This window comes from Gymnodraco acuticeps, unplaced genomic scaffold (assembly GCF_902827175.1).
Source record: "Gymnodraco acuticeps unplaced genomic scaffold, fGymAcu1.1, whole genome shotgun sequence".
Lineage (NCBI taxonomy): Eukaryota > Metazoa > Chordata > Actinopteri > Perciformes > Bathydraconidae > Gymnodraco > Gymnodraco acuticeps.
In genome coordinates, this window is record NW_022991434.1 from 669,944 (window position 1) to 689,362 (window position 19,419).

The 19,419-nt window shown below is 40.5% G+C and overlaps 1 protein-coding gene across 4 annotated transcripts in view; it reads left to right on the top strand.

The window, feature by feature from the left end:
• LOC117532560 overlaps positions 1–19,419 on the top strand; it is a 50,490-nt gene that overhangs the window by 18,973 nt on the left and 12,098 nt on the right. For 2 of the 4 annotated variants that reach the window (XM_034195891.1, XM_034195892.1), the window contains exons 1-2: positions 9,020–9,555; positions 11,209–13,239. In XM_034195891.1, coding sequence (XP_034051782.1) covers positions 9,384–9,555; positions 11,209–13,239 — 2,203 coding nt within the window. In that variant the 5' untranslated portion in view covers positions 9,020–9,383. Of the gene's footprint in view, positions 1–7,938; positions 8,413–9,019; positions 9,556–11,208; positions 13,240–19,419 lie in introns of those variants that run through there. The other 2 variants (XM_034195894.1, XM_034195893.1) reach the window with 2 other exon arrangements.

Consider the following 19,419-nt stretch of genomic DNA (forward strand, 5'->3'; position numbering starts at 1 on the left):
GTCTTATAAAGAGACGTGCCATATAATCAGGGGTGCACATAACTGGTATGCATGCGCGGCAACAATCTGAAATGCGTACCATCACTTGTGTCACAAAGCGCATTTGCGTACCGACGTACTTGTGAAGCTTTTACAGAAGGCGGTTAGATCACCGGACGACAGAGTCGGTCTCCATGTGCACAGACAGGGCTGCTGTTAACGTCGGTCTGTGCACTAAAACAGCTGATCACAACGTTCACCCCCTCCCCCCCCCCCCGTTGACGTTTGCGATACAGAGGGCTTCATCAAATAACTTTGAGTGGAGCCAGAAGTTGGAGTACCAAACACTGACTCCAGGTACTCATCTGAGTACCTTACTGAGAAAGTTATGTGCACCCCTGCATATAATGTTGCGAAACACACAATAGCCATCATGTGTAGTTCTGGGGGGGGGGGGGGAGCCGGGGGCTGGACCCGTCCAATTCCAGTTTTGGAAAGTCTGCCGTGGTTCCATTCCATGTCAAAGAGCTGTTGACGCTCAGCGTAATCTTGTCACACTGCCACTCCAACATCCAATCACAGGGCTTGATGACTAATCACGGGTTTGTAACGATAGCTGGGGATTCTGGGTAGTGTAGTGACTTCGGAAACTGTAGTGTCTAAACTCCTAAAAAACAATTTGTTTCTCTGAATCGAAGGTTAAAAACACAAAAGCATTGTGCACAATTTAAACCAATCAATATTGTGTAATTAACAAGGATAAACTCATGTTTTTAGTGGATGAGTAATGCAGATATCACTGTGTAGTCATTTGACAGTGAGGGAATACATCCAGTTTTATTATGAAAACTTAGAGACCGGAAAAACTGTTTTCACCCACGCTAACTTTACATGGAAGCTGCATACACGTTATCCTGGCGAGACCTCAAATCATCTTCGTAATATCTATCAAACTATAGATTCTAAAACATCGACTGGACGTGGATTCTAAGAGTACAATCTACACTTCTCGCCAGAAATCGAATCAACAAGCATTTTAATGGCCAAACTATTCCACAATTTAGGATTTTCCAGAGAGGGTTATTTGTGAATAAACGAATAAACGGGAGCATGTTGTTTCTTACACGACCACTAGAGGTGCTACACTTTAAAACGTGGCTATGGATCGTAATCGTCGTAATCTAAGCTGCTTAAACAATCGACCTATTTGGTCGTTTTTCGTAGGAGGACAAGCTGGGTGGGACTTATTGCGTTGAGCGGGGGGAGTCATCTGTAGAATTGAGAGTTTTTTCACCAGTATAATGTCCCTCGCTGTTTGACTCTTTTTAAAAGTTCTTTAAGCTTTGTAGCTTTTTCATCTATCATTTTCAACCAAGCAGCAAGAGGTCAAATTTAAGAATAAGTAATAGTTAGTCACAAATTTACGGAAAAAGTCAAAGTTTAGTTTGTCAGAAAAAATTATATGGAAAAGTCATTGTGTACGTTGAAAATCAAAAGAAAAGCAGTTAGTCAAAAAGTAGGGCTGCATAATATATTTAAAACCTATTGTTATTGCGATGTCACATCTAAAAGACAGCTTGAACTGGATAAATGGTTAGTCTTTTTCAAACATACCATACGTTCTGCATGTTAGTATATTTGGCCAATCGGGTTAGGCCCTACTGCCATAGACGCATGCCCTCAATAGGGAAGTCACGCTTTGGGAAGAGGTGTTTCATTTGACAGATCTGACTTGATTGTTGTTGTGAGGGGTGAAGGAAGGACGGGCGAGGAAAATTCAGAGGATGAAGAAGCAGAAAAATAACTTCTTTGTAAAACGGACAGCACGTCAGTTTCAAGAAAGATGACACCGGTTTTATGCATTACATGCTAAATATATTGAAGCCCTACAAAAAAGGGCTTCAGTATATTGTGTTGAAAATATCGCAAAAAGTCGTAATATTGTATAATGTATTAGTTGCATGTTGTATTTTGATAAAAATCACTGTGTAGTTTTTCCAAAATATAATGGAAATAGGAGAAAAAAACTAAAACAAATATCACAGTATGTTGAAAAATATGAAGAAAGTAATGTTGTGTTAAAAATAACATGAAATAAATCAAAGTAAAGCATCTAAAAACATACATTTAAAAAAAAGTAGTGTTAGTCAATTCAAGTGATCAAAACTGCAAAGTTTCATCGAAACAGTGTTAAAATCACAAACTTTCCATTTAGAGCAGGGGTGGCAAACATACGGCCCGCGGGCCGGATCCGGCCCGGGAGGCATTCCAGCTTGGCCCACGGAGCTGAAGGATTTTGCTAAGTAGGCTACTGTATGAGAGGAGGGAAAAAAAACTGCTATTTTGAATCCTTCCACTAGTGGGCGCACTACCGCACCGGTACCAGTGAGAGCGCAGCCAGACTGTAAAAAAAGTGATGAGTAAGAGTAGTGATTGCAGTCAATAACCTCTGACACTCTCATCCCCAAATGTCTCTGTCAAAAAAGAGAAAAGTGGACACGGAGTGCCGAGTTTTCCAAGAAAAATGGACCGCATCCTATTTTTTTACAGAGGTAAATGGAAAACCTGTATGCTTGGTGTGTTCGCAGCAAGTTGCTGTGCCCAAAGAATATAATATTCGCCGCCATTATGAGACTCACCATGGAGAGAAATACGACTGCTTGCAAGGACAACGGAGAAAAGAAAAGATAAATGACCTGCTATCAGGTCTAAAGAAACAACAGGCCGTTTTTACCCGGAGCCGAGATATAAGTGACGCAGCCGTGAAAGCCAGCTATCTCATTGCTAACGAAATAGCATCAGCCTCAAAGCCATACTCTGAGGGTGAGTTTGTGAAAACATGCATGCTGAAGGCTGCAGAAATCGTGTGTCCTGAGAAGCGACAGGCTTTTTCCAACATTAGTCTAACGAGGAATACAGTGAAGGATAGGATTGCCGATCTTTCAGCAGATTTGGATAGCCAGAAAAAAATAAAAGTCAAGTCATTCGTAGCATTTTCAGTTGCAATCGATGAGAGCACTGACATTACAGATGTTGCTCAACTGGCCATATTCATTCGTGGTGTAGATGAGACTTTGACGGTCACCGAAGAGTTCCTTGAGTTGGTTCCTATGACAGACACCACTAAAGCGGATGACATTTTTAGCGCTCTCGTTGAAGCACTGGACAGGGTCGGAGTGGACTGGACCCGTGCTGTCAGTCTGGCTACAGACGGCGCACCATCAATGATCGGGAAAAAAGCAGGTGTTGCCACGAAATTCAGGGAGAAAGTACAAGCAGCAAATGGAGGAGATCGTTTTTGGACATTCCACTGTATTTTGCACCAGGAGGCATTGTGTTGCAAGACGTTAAAAATGGATCACGTCATGAAAGTGGTTGTCCAAACTGTTAATTTCATCCGAGCCAGAGGGCTGAATCACCGTCAGTTCGACAGCCTCCTCAGTGATAAAGACATCACCTGTAGCCTACCATATCACACTGAAGTAAGGTGGTTGAGCCGAGGTGCCGTGCTGAAGCGTTTTTCTGATCTACGCGAGGAAATTGGACAGTTCATGGAGAAAAAGGGTAAGCCAGTGCATGAATTAAAAAACCCAGAATGGCTGCAGGACCTTGCATTTATGGTGGATATTTCAGAGCACTTGAATAATCTGAATATAACGATGCAAGGTCGCAAAAAAGTTGTCACAGAATATTATGACAGCATACGCGCATTTAAGTTGAAGCTGGCTTTGTGGGAGACACAGCTGTCAAGTGGTGACCCTGCTCATTTCCCTCATCTAAGAAATGTGCATATGACCGGAGTTACTGCTGACATGAGTCGGTACAAAGACAACATTACGGAATTGCTGCGGGAGTTTGAGCGGCGGTTTCAGGTCTTTGGTGAGCTTGAGACAGAGTTTGCAGTGTTTCGCTCGCCATTTGCAGTTAAGGCTGCGGATCTGCCCGTCGACATACAACTTGAGATAATCGACTTACAATGTGATCAGGATTTAAAGGACAAATTTGCCTCATCGGACTTGGGCACATTTTATCGGTATCTTTTGCCAGGATACCCCAAATTGACAGCCCTGGCAGCAAAAGTTTTGAGCATGTTTGGGACCACCTACCTTTGTGAACAGGTTTTCTCTGTAATGAACATTACTAAAACAAAGCTGCGCTCAAGACTCACACACAAGTGCCTGAATGAACTCATTAAATTGGCTGCTAGTCAGGATTTTAAGCCTGATATTGATGCCATTGTGAGGGCTAAAATATGTCAAGTTTCAGGAGCAAATTAATCAGTGACGTGAAAATAAGAACCTACTGAAATATTTGAACATGTTATATTATTATGTCATAGAACATTGTGTATTATAATGTCAATCAGCAGCTGCATTAGGCAAACAATAGTTTGATTTGATGTGGCACTGCCCAACTTCTTTTTAAAATATAGAAATGTTATATCTTCAAGGCAAGGGGGGTAACTCAAACTCCTCACTTAATAGCTCCCACGTTTTTATTTGTATTTTGTGGTGAGTCAGTTCAGGTGGAAACTAAGATCTGTTGTAAAGAACATATGTGTAGCACTTGAAATTGCACTTGTTTTTTCTTAATAAATGTCAGTTTGTTCATAACGTTTTGCGTCTCATTACATGTGGACATTTTCCGAATGTACTTGTAGCCTACTTATTTGCACTTAAACAGAAATATTGTCGTTATAGGGCCTGTGGGTTATTATGCTATGATTTTACTGGTCCGGCCCACTTTAGATCAAAGTGGGCAGTATGTGGCCCCTTAACTGAAATGAGTTTGCCACCCCTGATTTAGAGTTTGATTCTTTAAGAAACTCAATTCATCACAAATTAATGAATATTTTACCAAGTTATAAAGTTCTGCATCCATTAAAGTGTAACTATAAGTATCTTTGTTGGAGAAAAAACTAAAATCATTTAAGTTATTTCCAGAAAACTGGATTATCTTACTAAAATCCCAAAGTGCCTTTAAGAGTCACAGTCTTTAAGCAAATCTGTTCAGAAAAAGTACTTAACTTTCTACCAGTTGTGAAGTTGTCATACATAAAACTCTATCCAAAAAGTAAGAGAAAGACAAGGAGATAAAAAAGCTAAATCTGCCTAGTGTCAGTAAAAAAGTTTTAAAATCACAAACTTGCCTTTTAGAGTCACAGTCTTTAAGAAAATACATTTGTTACAAAGTAATTGACATTATACCAGTTGTAAAATGTTCCTACATAAAAGTGTATCAAAAAAAGTATCTTGAAAATAACTAAAATATGTAAGGTTATACAAAAAAAACACATTGTTTAACTGAACAAGTGTTTAAAAAACGGCCATTTAAAGAAACCAAATTCCTTACAAAGTACTTCACATTCTACCAGTTGTTAAGTGTTGCATCAAAGTGTGTCTAAAAGTATCTTAGTAACACAAGAAAAGAGAAAAAAGCCAAAATCTGTCTAGTGTCAGTAAATAAGTGTTAAAATCACAAAACTTGCCTTTTAGAGTCCCAGTCTTTAAGAAAATACATGTGTTACACAGTGACTGACATTCTACCTGTTGTAATGTTTTCAGACAACAAACTGTATCTAAAAGTATCTTGGTTGCAGAAAAAACAAAAATCAATAAAGTCATCTAAAAAACATATATTTAAAAAAAAAGGTTATCATAAAAAAAAAAGTGTTTAAAAAAAACGGCCAATAAAATAAAACGAATTCCTTACAAAGTACTTCATATTCTTCCAGTTGTTAAGTGTTGCATACATCAAAGTGTATCTAAAAGTATCTTAGTAACACAAGAAAAGAGAAAAAAGCATTGATGTCAACAAAACTGGATTGTTCCACTGAAACAGCGTTAAAATCAAAAGTGCCTTTAAAGAAAATGTATTCAGACAAAGTATTTTATTTTCTAATTGTTAAGGTTTTGCATACATAAAAGTGTATCTTACAGTTCCTTTGTGAGAGAATTACACACAAATCTGCCTAGTCTCAGTAAAAACTGTTAAAATTGTAAAGTTTTCAGACAACAAACTGTATCTAAAATATCTTGGTAGCAGAAAAAAGCAAAAATCAGTAAAGTCATTGTTTAACTGGATTGTCTTAACTTAAATCAAAAGCTGCCATTAAGAGTCACATTCAAACATGTTCCCAATCTCGAGCTCTATTATTATTCCTTCACGCTTCGAGCCTTGAAAAACTGGATTGATGAAAGCACCAATGTACCTTGGATTCAAATTGAAAGAAGTATAGTCTATCCCCTTAAACTTGGTGATGTCTTATTTTCTGCCATGTCTGACTGTATGCAAACATTTGGACCAATTATTGGGCAAGCCGTGAAAGTGTGGAAACATGTGGAGAAATTGTGCAATTGGTCTGTAGATTGGCATAGCAAATACCCATTTTTCATAACCTGTTACTACGTATTGGGAAAAAAGCAATCCAATTCCCACAATGGCAAACCCGAGGAATACATTAACTTTCTGACATAACCAACGACAACGGCTTGATGTCCTTCCAAGAATTGAAAGACACGCATAATGCGCCTGGCTCTTCTTTCTTTTTCTATTTGCAACTAAATACTGCCATGCACACATATGGAGGTCCTTGGAATCAACCTCTGCCAACACATCAATTGGTTAAGTTCATATTAAGTCCAAACAGTGTGAGCGGCACTACTTCATATATATATAAAAAACTGCAAGATAAATTAACCGGATATATTGGCATCTCTGCAGTATGGAACGCAGATCTAAAAAATGATACGCAGACTATTGATTGGAAGAGAATATGGAATAATATCTCCTTAACATCGCGTAACCACAATCACCAATTGATACAGTATAAAATGATACACAGATATTACCTGTCAACCAGAACATGCTGTCAATTAAGGATGATTCCAAGCCCCATATGCCTTCTCTGTAACCAACAGACTATTGGAACATATGTACACATGGTTTATGAATGTACTGCAGTAAGAACGTTCTGGAAACAGGTTATTGACATTGTATCTGAGATTATTGGAGTTCACACCCTGTCTCCCAAGTATTGTATTGTTGAATGATGATTCTTCTCTTGACCTACAGAAACATCAGAATAGGGTGCTTTTCGCTGGTCTAACAGCAGCCAAAAAAATAATTGTAATACGATGGAAACCCCCACATACTTTATTTATTAAGCAATGGATATCATCCTTCCATGACCTACTAATCTCAGAGCTGTCAATCGCTTCTGCTAATAGGGCTAAGGGGGAAACATTAGAGGCTATTCAAAGAGCTGCTGATCGGGTAATATCATTCATGTAAATGATGATTGCACATATACGCACACCTTGGTGCAATTGTAGATTATGAGTTAATCGCAATTCAGTTTAAACAGATGAAATGTTATGTGGAAAAAAAAGTTATGAATGTAATTTATGTGGATAAATTGTTATGCTATAAATTGTTATGCTATAATATATATAATATATATAATATAATAGACAGATGAACTCAGACGTTGCTAAAAAACATCAGGTAGGATTTTCTGTGAAATGGCAAGATGTGTGGGAAGAGGGGGGGACGGGGTGGCATGGGAAAGGGATTCCCTATATTTGTTGTTGCTTTCTTTGTCTTTTCTCTTTATTTTTGTATTGTCTATATTGTCTATATAATTTGTATCTGTATAAGTCCCTTTTGTGAGGACAAAAAAAAAAAAAAAACAACAATAAAAAGTAGGTCACAAAAAAAAGAGTCACATTCTTAAATAACATCTATTTAGACAAAGTATTTCATTTGTTCTAGTTTTAACTTTTTGCATACATCAAAGTGTATCTTACAGTTCCTTTGTGAGATAATTACACACACATATGTCATATCAAAACATTATATTGCAGTATTTTATCTGTTTTATGTGCTATATATATATATATATATATATATATATATATATATATATATGCTCAAACAAACCTGAGAACCAATCGGTTTAATCCTTATAGTTTAACAAATTAGCATTACATCGTTTTTCTTGCAGATACACATACAAAATATGTAGATACACATTACAAAACATATAGATAAACATTAAAAAGATTCTTTAATTTTGTCAACAATTATTTAAATTTGTCAAAAAGGGTTTTAAATAGTTAGAAAAAAAAGAAAAAATGGCGCATAACCTGATACAGCAAAAGTATTGGAACCCCGCTCATCATAAACACCCAAACATATATATATATATATTATTTTAACCTTATAACATGTATATTGTCAGCTAAAAAAATATATCTCTGTGGTGTGTGTGTGTGTGTGTGTGTGTGTGTGTGCGTGTGTGTGTGTGTGTGTGTGTGTGTGTGTGTGTGTGTGTGTGTTTTGGGTGTGTGTTGTGGGTGTGGTTAACGAGTCGTTAGGGTGCTTCTTTTGTTTCCTCCAGAGTGAAACTCTACCCCATCATTTTCTGTGTAGGTATGATATCACCCTTGCATTGATCTTCAATATATGAAGCCTTGTATGTTTGGATGAATGAATAATTTCATTTCCCCCACACTCTTAATTCTATGCATTTAAGTGTTTACAGCCTTTTCTGCTCTGATCACCCCCCTGGATCTGCCCCTGGAATGAATACAACACCAGAAAAACATTTAAAAAACGTCTCTGTTTTGCTGCATACAGCTAATTCTAATATTACCCCAACACTACTTCACCTAACTTCATAGGGGCTTCTTTAAAGTTGTGTGAAGTAATTAAACATTACAAAATCATCCAAGATCAGTGGGTCATTAAGATCTTTTAAATTATGATTACCCTCTTCATAAAAGAGACTTCCTTATAGCTAGTAAAGTAATTAAACATTAGTTAACAGTCTCACACAGCTTAAAAAGAAACATCCTTAGTTAACACATCATTTAAAAAACCTAAATCTAATTTAGAGAGGGCAATACAGTTTGAGGTGACTTTTTTAAACTAACTCCACCCCCTCTATCTTCTGATAACACAGCGAAATCAGGGGGATGGCAGGAAGGGGGGAGGAAGGGGTAGGGGGGAGAGAGTCTCACACAGTCTCACACAACTTCACAGAGACTGTCTTAATTAACACTAATCATATTAAAACTAATCTAATTTAGACAGGACAATACGAGACTGCCTTAATGAACACTAATTATATTAAACACTGATCAAAGGATGACTTCAGAGGCTAATTCGATTATAGATCAAGGCTAATTAGATTGACAGCAAAGGGTCTACTACAGGGTGGAATATCACACCTACATGTGATAACACCTCGAACAAAGGGGTCATTAGCATACAAAGGGGGTCATTAGCATAAGTAGGGAAAGGTGTGACCTGTCACAGCACCTGTCACTTTGTATGCATACTAATGTGATTGAAACAGCATCATTACTACTACTAAGGTATCATTTAAATAAAATGTGAGCATGGTTGGACATGATATTACCAAATCATGGAAGTTAACTAACAAGCTGATTATTTTCTGTTCCTTCAAAGCGATGACCTCTAAAGGCAGCGGGACGATAGAGGTGGCGGCACTCGGACGGCCTTTCAGCCTCGGGATGTTGTACGACTGCCGCAACGACTCACTCGTCCCTGGTGAGGAAAAAACATCACCTTTAAAAACAAACATTTTCTTTCTGCCAGGAACGAAACACACAGATGAAAAGTTATAAATAAGTTATTTAAGATTTGTCGTTTGTTTATAGCATGGGTTCGATCGTTGTGATGTTGGAAGAAGCAGGTTTGGACTAGCTTGTTTATGTGAGGCTCAAGTTTAGATTCTGGTCAAAGATAACTCTCAGGTTTCTTGTGTATGGTTCAACATTGAGGGCCACTGTTGATTTATGTCAGAGACAAAGTTACCAGGAACACTAAGAAAGACCTCGGTTTTGTATGAATTTAAATTAAGGAAGTTAAGTGATATCTATAAAGGCAGTGATGGAGAGTACTAATATTACCCATCACATTTAGCCAAACTTTAAAGTAAATCTGCGTGTCGTCAGCGTAACAGTGGTGAGAGATAGAGTGAAACTGACTGAGCCGGTTGCCTAGAGGTAAAGCGTATAAAGAAAATGTTTTGGGGCCAAGGATTGATCCCTGTGGAACTCCACAGAGTAAAGGGGCAGATCAGGTCATTCTTTTGGAACAATTCCAAATCCTTCTAAACTTTTAAATAGGTTGCCCATATCAACTCAAACACCATGAGTCATGCTTGATTGGGATCTGAGGAATGCTTGACATTAAAGTAGAGATTATTTTTATATCAAATCAGTGTGGTGTGGGGAAACAATGGAAGGTAGCTTTTATTCCAGGATATGAGCCAATATCTTAACAAACAAAGGAGGCCATTGACAAAAGATGTATCAAAAACATAGAAGAACTTGGCACCAAATCTCTTCAAATATTCAACTGAAAATCCATTAGGGCATGCACTAAAGGACAGCATTCAGATATGACATTTTGATATAAATAATGTCCGCTTAGGTGCCCTGTTGGATGGCCTCGAGGTCTTGTTTGATTTCAGCATGGAGACCAGCACTCTAGTAGACGCCAGTTGTGACGTGAAGTGTCCATCTTGGCTTTAACTACCTGCAGGAAAGCTTTCTCATCAGGGTTCTTTTGGCCGGTGATGGATGCAGGAGAAAGTAGTGCTGTCATTATCCTTGGTTTGAGAGCAGCGCTAGCCAAACTTTACACAGTGACTGGTTGGTTGAATACTTTTAGTTTAACATGCCATGGCAATCACAAAATGTTCTACAATGTGTAGGCTACTGATTGCTGTTACCTGTCACTGTAACCGCTGAACTGGAAGTTATTTGACTTTTATTGTTTGTTGGAATAAACTCAGGACGGCTAGACGATCTGTTTCCTATAACTACCATATAAATAACCCAAAATAACCCTGTATCATAGTGCCTGGTCTTATAACTTTTGTTATGGTTTGGCTCAACAACTGCGGTCTGCAACACTCTGTCAGGTTCACAACAAGGATGCAGTGTAACAGTCGTGAAAATAGTCAAGTACATTAAACTGATTTGTGTCTTTTTGTCTTGTAAGCAAGACAAGCTTTCTTTATTATCATAAATGTTCTCAGGAATTGCATCACTGAACAAATCATTCTATATTTCAGTTCCTAACAACAAGAAAGCTACAATTATTGGAAGGACGATGCTTTGATTCCCCTCAAAGTTATAGTGTGTATTAACATGTACTCTGGTTCTAGCTTGATTTTTGGTTCTTCTTTTGCAGGAATCACTTTGTGGGACTGTGATGACCTTAAAACTGATATTGGAGAAAGACTACAAAAATATAATCATTTTGATATAGTTGCATCTGAATCAATTGAGGACAAATCTTCAGCCCTGAATGTTGAAGCATCACTGAAGGCAAGTTTCTTGAGTGGACTGGTAGAGGTTGGAGGATCAGCCAAATACCTGAGCGATACTAAGACTTCCAAAAATCAGGCCAGAGTAACACTGATGTACCAAGCTACCACAAAGTTCAACGAACTGTCCATGAATCATCTTGGGAGAGGCAATGTTAAGCATCCATATGTCTTTGATCAAGAAATAGCAACACATGTAGTCACAGGAATCCTTTATGGCGCACAAGCCTTCTTTGTCTTTGACCGCGAGGTGTCTGTCAACGAGAACCATCGAAATATACAGGGCAACTTGAAGGTGATGATCAAGAACATTCCCCACCTTTCAATCGAGGGTGAAGGCTCGCTGAAAATCGAAGACAATGAAAGAAAAAACGTTGAGAAATTCTCCTGCAGATTCATTGGCGACTTTTTCGTTCAGAAACCTCCGACATCCTTTCAGGAGGCAGTAGAGGTGTACCAAAGTCTGCCAAAGCTGCTGGGAGCCAATGGGGAAAACGCAGTACCAGTGAAGGTCTGGCTGTTGCCTCTGACATTTTTAGATTCTACTGCCGCTAAACTTGTCCGTCAGATAAGTATAGGATTAGTTCAAAAATCTCAGAGTGTCCTGGAGGACTTCAGTGACCTGGAGATGAGGTTCAACGATGCACTGAGAACCCAAACGGCACAGCAGTTCCCACAGATTGGAAAACAACTTGAAACCTTTAAACAGAAGTGCTCTCAGTTCAAACTGGAATTCCAACAAACCCTGGCAAAGAAACTGCAATCAATCCGAGGAGGAGGAGAAGAAGAAGCTGTGCTCGCAGAGGAACTGAGGAAGACATGTTCTTCTCCTTTCAACAGCAAGGACCTGAACGAGTGGATGGACTGTAAGGAGAGAGACATATACACCGTGATGTCTCTGACCGACATGATGACAAACACCAAGATCATCTCATCTCAAACAGACCTGTACAAAGAAAGCTTCAAAGCAGAGCAGGCTGTGTGTTTTGTCTTCACCTCGCTGGGAAGAGATGAACCGTACCTCTCAACTTTATCAAACTACCTTCAACAAACACCCAAACCAGACGATGCTCAAGATCCACACCCTCCAGATCAATGGTACAACTCAAGAAGAGAAGGGGAAGCAATGCGGCAAAAAGCAAAGCTCTTCAGTGATTTTGCAGAGGCCAACAAGGAGAACAAGAACATTACATTTCTGACGGTGGGTTTAACAAACGAGACACAGAAAGGTTCCAGCATCTACCTTTATACAGACGGCTTTCTTGTCAACGAGAACTTTGAGCCGCCTTCAAAGCCTGCAGCAGTAACAGGAAGTGATATAAACCACAACAGTGTGACGCTGAACATTTCTCCACCCAGATTTGGAGCAGAGGACATCACCTCCTACTCTGTTGAGTACTGTGTCAGAGGAGAGGACGGCTGGAAACAAGAGACAGCATCCAGAGCTGAAGAAGTCACAGTGAGCGGCCTGAGTCCTAACACAGAGTACATGTTCAGATGCAGGGCAGAGACACCAGTAGGTGCCGGGCCAGCCAATGAAGTCAGTGGATCCATTCAAACCTTACCCTGCAGCCCTCCTGGAAAACTCCACGTTGAATCTAACTCACGTGAGATATCAGTCAGCTGGGAGAAACCTGCTGAGCTCGGACAAGATGTCCAGGTTTTGAGCTACATCGTGGAGTACGCCAAACCAGACCAACCGGTGAAAGAGGAAGATCTCCACTGGGAGCAAATGAAGGCGGGAGCTGAGAAGGCGATCATTTCAGGACTTCAACCAGAGACAGAATACGCTGTCAGGGTCAGGTGTGATTGTGGAGCAGCTGGAACAAGCAAAGAAAGCATTGCTGTTAAAGTCAGCATAGCAAAACCTGCACATCTCACAGAATTCCTGAAAGGTAAAAGGAAAAGGATACATTCTGAATCTCCCTCGGTTTACAAATGGCTTCTGACAGAAGTATGTCTGCAGTGTGTGTGTGTGAGGCCCGGAAGTGAGTGTGAGGCCCTGCAGTGTGTGCGAGGCCCTGCAGTGTGTGTGAGGCCCTGCAGTGTGTGTGTGAGGCCCTGCAGTGTGTGTGTGTGTGTGTGTGTGAGGCCCGGCAGTGAGTGTGAGGGCCTGCAGTGTGTGTGAGGCCCGGCAGTGAGTGTGAGGCCCTGCAGTGTGTGTGTGTGAGGCCCGGCAGTGTGTGTGAGGCCCTGCAGTGTGTGTGTGTGTGTGTGTGTGAGGCCCTGCAGTGTGTGTGTGTGAGGCCCTGCAGTGTGTGTGAGGCCCTGCAGTGTGTGTGAGGCCCTGCAGTGTGTGTGTGTGTGTGTTTGTCTTGTGTCCAAACCCATTGCTGCAGCCTCTCAATGCTCACACTACATGTGCTTTATAGCTATGAGATGTAACATCACGGTTTTAAAATGTCTGAACACGGTTGTTGAATCAGAAAAACACATGGAAACCACCACAAAAAATAAAAGATAAAAAAAACAAATGACAAAGTTGCAAATCGAAGTAAACATCCCCCGTGTGTCCAAACCAAGCCCACAGGTTGTGCTCCGGACTCTGAGGAAAATATTCCTAGTGGCCAAACAGCGGTACTACAATTTCCATATCAGAAAATACTGTTTACCCATTGACTAACATGGAGAAAGAGACGTCTGTAAATCGGCAGATAATTTGTTTTAAACTAAATAAACTACCCAACATGAACTATTTGATAGCCCTAATTAGAATAATTAGGTTCTTAATGATGTAAAATGCACTAAAAGCTGAATCCAGATTGATTTTCTCTCTCCATTCATTCTACTGAGAGCGGGAGCGGGGCATAAGGGGAAACTTAACTGCGCTCTATGATCTCTGACAGCAAGGCATGATGGGTAATCTGTGACGTTTTGCTCTCGAAAATGTGAGAAGGGTCTAGCTCATGAATGTTTAATAGGAACTGGATACAGCGTCGGAGGCGGGGTGTCGTTCTTTCCTATGAGAGCTGCTCATTGGCTCATGAGGACAAAATGGCCTGATATTTTCGAGAGCAAAATGTCACAGATTACCCATCATGCCTTGCTGTCAGAGCAGAAGTGCCCGTATCAATAGTATGTTCCTGCAATGCCGGAGGCTGCAGTTTCAGGACCACATTCCTAGGACCCTAGTTTTTCGTGACACTGCCACCTAGTGAATAGGAGACATGAAGATGAACGACAATCAGAGTGTGAGTAATGTGAAGTTCTTTTGCTAACATCCAAAATACATTTCTTATTAAAAAACAAAAACATAATAACAACAAATAACTAAATAAACAAATACATAAAAGAGGTAAATGGTGATCAAGAAGAGATAAAATAACAAACCAAATAAATAAATAAAACGTAAACACCCAGATATGATTCAACTATTTCATCCCTGTATCTTCCGAAAATCATGTCCTTCCTTTTTGTAACCAGTTGTACGTTAGGACATCCCCTGAGCTCCTCACTCAAACTGTTCCAGAGCTTCACCCCACAAACAGAAATACAACAACCTTGCTTGGTTGTGCGCACCCTAACATTAGTGAATTAAAATAATCCCCTTCAATTATAATTCCCATGTCTTTTATTGAAATGTATATTACTCCAGAGGGGTCTGTGAGAACGGGAAGAGGGAGGGAGGATGGGGACGGACAGGGTGAGGGGTTCACTTCCACCCTCATTTCCAGCAATAGAAAGTTACACAAAAAAATAAAACTAAATCATCCTAAAAATATTTTCATGCATTTTTAGAACGTTAATAACAAGCATTACAATGTCTATGAGACTCGCTGTGTAGTAGACTAGTAGTTGCAAAACAACTAGAATAGAATATAATCATTTAATGTCATTATACATGTGCAATGACATTATTATTACATTTCTTTCTCTCATTATGCATGTACTGTACAATGAGAGAAAGAAATGCTTCTCCCTTTCAAAAGGTGCCATCAAAACAAAAAAACATCACAACATAAGACAACGAATACAGGCAGCATACATACTTAGGAGACACACCCTCTGCTGGCAGCACATTACATTACAACAGACACCTACTCACTGTACAACACATATAAAGCATATCATATCAGGCTACAGCCCTTGTGTATTTTATTAAGCGAAGCCCTATGGTTTCATGAAAAATGTCAACTGTTTATTTGTAGATATCTCCTAAAGCCTACAAATAAAGTGTGACATGTAGGCCTGTTGCATATATTATTGAGCAATATATATTATACACACTGTTCTGCTTTCTGCACTGACCTCAGCAGCTGTTCTCACTGTAACATCACCTAACATCCAGGGGACATGTGATTAGTGAGTAAACAAACGGTAAAGGGCAGAAAGTCTGATGCACATTTGATCATCTTGAATAACTTCTAATCACAACGGGAACAGTTTGCAGAGCTGTGCTTCATTTGACAGAAGTCCAGCAATGCGTCACACCTCTTTTAAACATCACTGTTGGTTGAAATCGTCTCAGGAGAATACTTCAGTGTACCCTCGGTTACGGCTCCTCCAGACAGCCTCCTCGATAATCGATCCTCGACGAGCCTTTAGCGAAATTTGTTTTCCTTCGAGACGGCACGCCGACATCCGTTTTCGGGTCGCTGCCGGTGGACCTGGGAGTCGAGGACGCGGAAATTATAGAAATGACAAACGGCTCATTTCGGAGGACTCGTGTGCGTCTGCTTGACACAGGGACGACCGGCTGCCCTCCCCGACAGGCGCACGGACGCGAGGGCCACGGACTGCGCGCACATCTGTGACCGCAGTTTTAATGTTAGCTTGGTCAACTGACATTTTGAAACACCAGTTAGGTGTTGATTTAACTCCATTTAGCTACTTTTCGTTTTGCCTGAAACTGTTAAATATGCATCCACTCAACTCACTTTGCCTGTCCGTCAGTGGTTCATCAGCCGAAAATATCTGCGCACCCGTTACTCGGTAGGTCATGTTTACATTTTAGGTCTGTCACATCACTTGAAAAAAAATGTATTCATCCGCCGCTTTGCTTTTCGTAGTCATCATCAATCTGTCAGGTTGAAGTTTTTCTTTTGATAATGGTGAATCAAAACCAGTTGGTTCACTTGTATATCGTAAAAAAACCTCATGTCCCTTAAATGCCTTCATTCAATGAAAACAACTACAAGACCGGGACTCTTTTCCACACGCAGGAATATGTAATCGCTACTGCCATGTTATGAGGCCATGGAAAGTTGTAAAACAATACACATCACAACTCACACTGTTCAGTCAAATAGACTTAATATAATTTACAGGTCATTAAGCTGGCTTACAAAGCTGAGTTGAAATAATAACAACCGATGAAATTAAGTAGAAATAGCATAAATTGATGTGAAAATAACTACAATAACTTTTGGAAACGTCGCGAATACATGTTAACACGCGGAGAGACGCGGAGAGACGCGGAGAGACGCGAAGAGACGCGGATTCGCTCCGGCGGCACGCATGACGCGAATGATGCGATGTACGCGTAAATCAGGGCTGAGGATCTCAGCCTTGCGTCACTGACATTGAATCAGAAAACCAATCAGCCGTTAGCTGGTAGCAAATAGAGCTCACAGCTCCTGGAAGAAAGTTATCGATGTACAAAACGCAGACTGTCTATGGCATGGGAAAACAGTCGCTGCTTTATTGATGTCTGTATGACGTTGTTGTGAGTGTGGACGGAGCAGCTACAGATTAGCTTAGCCTGATCGATCCAATTTCCATTCAGAAAAACACACATTTTAAAAGTGTTTTGCCTGCCGTCTTTTTCTGCACTCTTGTCAAAGCATTAAAGGTCCCATGTCATGGCCATTTCTACTGATCATAATTCCATTGTTGAGGTCTACTAGAATAGATTTACATTGGTCAATATTCCAAAATCACAGTGGTTTTATCATAGAGCATCTCTGTATAGTTTGTGTATTCACTCGCTGTCCTAAACTTCTTGTTGGAGCTCCTGCCCCCCCCCCCCCCCTCCCTATGAGCCCACTGTGCTCTGATGTGTGTTTATGTGTTACAATGGCATTTGTTAGCAACCAGAAAATGACAACAGTAATGACAAACAGATGAGAATGCTGCGTGGGACATGGACGCGGGAAGGGGGGGTGCTGAGGGGGCTGCAGCACCCCTATCCGCACATTGATAGTGACGCCAAGGGATCCTGGTGTGTGAGGAGCTCCACGGATTGGTCCAAGATTGGATCGTTACATCACTGTGACCAGGAAGAACAAAATGGAAAAAGAGAAATCTCCAACGAGGCGTTTTAGGGCAGCATAGACAGGTATTTTCTGTGTTAGAGTTGTACTGGCTACAGGGTGTACTTTGAGGGTTTGTGACTTTGCAGATCGTTCATATGCATACAAAGCTACATAACACACAAGGGGACGGGTAATAACCGGAAAAGCATGTCACGGGACCTTTAATTCATGGTTTTTACAAACCGGTATCAGTGTGGTGTTATTTCGGCATCATTTTGAAACATGCAGTACCATTACATCCCTGTAAAATATGTCATTTTGTTGTAGTTGGTATCTACCATAGTGTCTACATGGAGATAAGCCCCCTCCCCTCGCCTCACGTCTTGTTTGTATGATGCAAGTAAACACAGCTGACATATTCGCATCGCGTCCGGTGTGAACGTACCATTAGATCAGTGTTTCTCAAAGTGTGGTCCGCGAGGCTGTTGTTGGAGCTGCAAAAACGTTTTTTTATTTTTGTTTTGAAGGCAGACCATGCAGGCCAGCCCGATGGTCACCAAGGTTCATGTTTAAATAGCATCTTTTAAAAAAAAGCCCACGCGAGCCTAACATGTGAAAAAATATACTGTATTTTGTTACAGAGGTTTGTGTCGTACTACATGCGGTGTATTTTGCATTTCTTTCAGTAGCCAACGATCTGTGAGTCTGTTGGCTCGGACACAAACTCCATAATAAATGTAGTCTACATTTCATGAGAGGTGTAAAACCTGTGAGAATTTTAAATCGCATTTGAACTAAATGCTTATATAATCTGTAGTTGTATTTTTATTTGTATTTATTGTGTGAACGAGGCGATATAGAGAAGGTTAAGTTGTCATTATTAGGCTGTAGTTTGATATATAAAGTTGGAGTGGTGAGCAGGCCTTTTTTTTGGACATTTATGGAGTCAGGTGGTCCGCGAGGGTTTCTTTATTGGTTAAGTGGTCCTTGGTATGAAAAAGTTTGAGAAACACTGCATTAGATCAGGAGTCTCCAACACATCAATAGCGAGCTAGCCCTCAATAAGTAGCTCGCCAAGCAAATCCAAAATGTAAAAAATACACACAAAAAAAAGGAAATGTAATTAAAATAATCTACCCTATGCATAAACGAATCCTCAATCATAGCAAACTCTATCTACTTACTACAACACTATATATATCTAACACCCCTCCTGCCCCCACCTCCACAATGAATATCAACCAATCATGTTCTTGCTTGATTTACGGGACCAGCGTTGCAGTCGGGAAGAAAAGCAATGTGGAGCGGCACCGCACACTTCATAAGGAGTGTGACCTTTCCTTCTGGCAGAATCTACACATCAGCCCCAATGAACAGCCTAGTCGTGCAGCCTATACAGCATTACATTACATTACATTTCATTTAGCTGATGCTTATCCAAAGCGACTTACAATTATCGATTACAGGGACATTCTCCCTGGAGTAACTAAGGGCTAAGTGCCTTACTCAAGGGCACACTAGTGGCGGTGTTCCTGGCGGGATTTGAAGTCACAACCTTCCGATCTTCAGCCCACATCACTATCCATTAAACCACCACTACCCCAATACAGCACATGAGGGGCAGAGCTTTACTGTGTGTGTGTTGCAACTTGGATATGTATTACACTTGACGCACGCATGGTGTCATTTCCACTAGGGACAGGTGGGACAGAGAGAGAGCGAGAGTGAGAGAGCGAGAGAGCTAGAGAGAGAGAGAGCGAGAGCGAGAGAGCTAGAGAGAGAGAGAGCGAGAGAGCTAGAGAGAGAGAGAGCGAGAGAGCTAGAGAGAGAGAGAGCGAGAGCGAGAGAGCTAGAGAGAGAGAGAGAGAGAGAGAGCGAGAG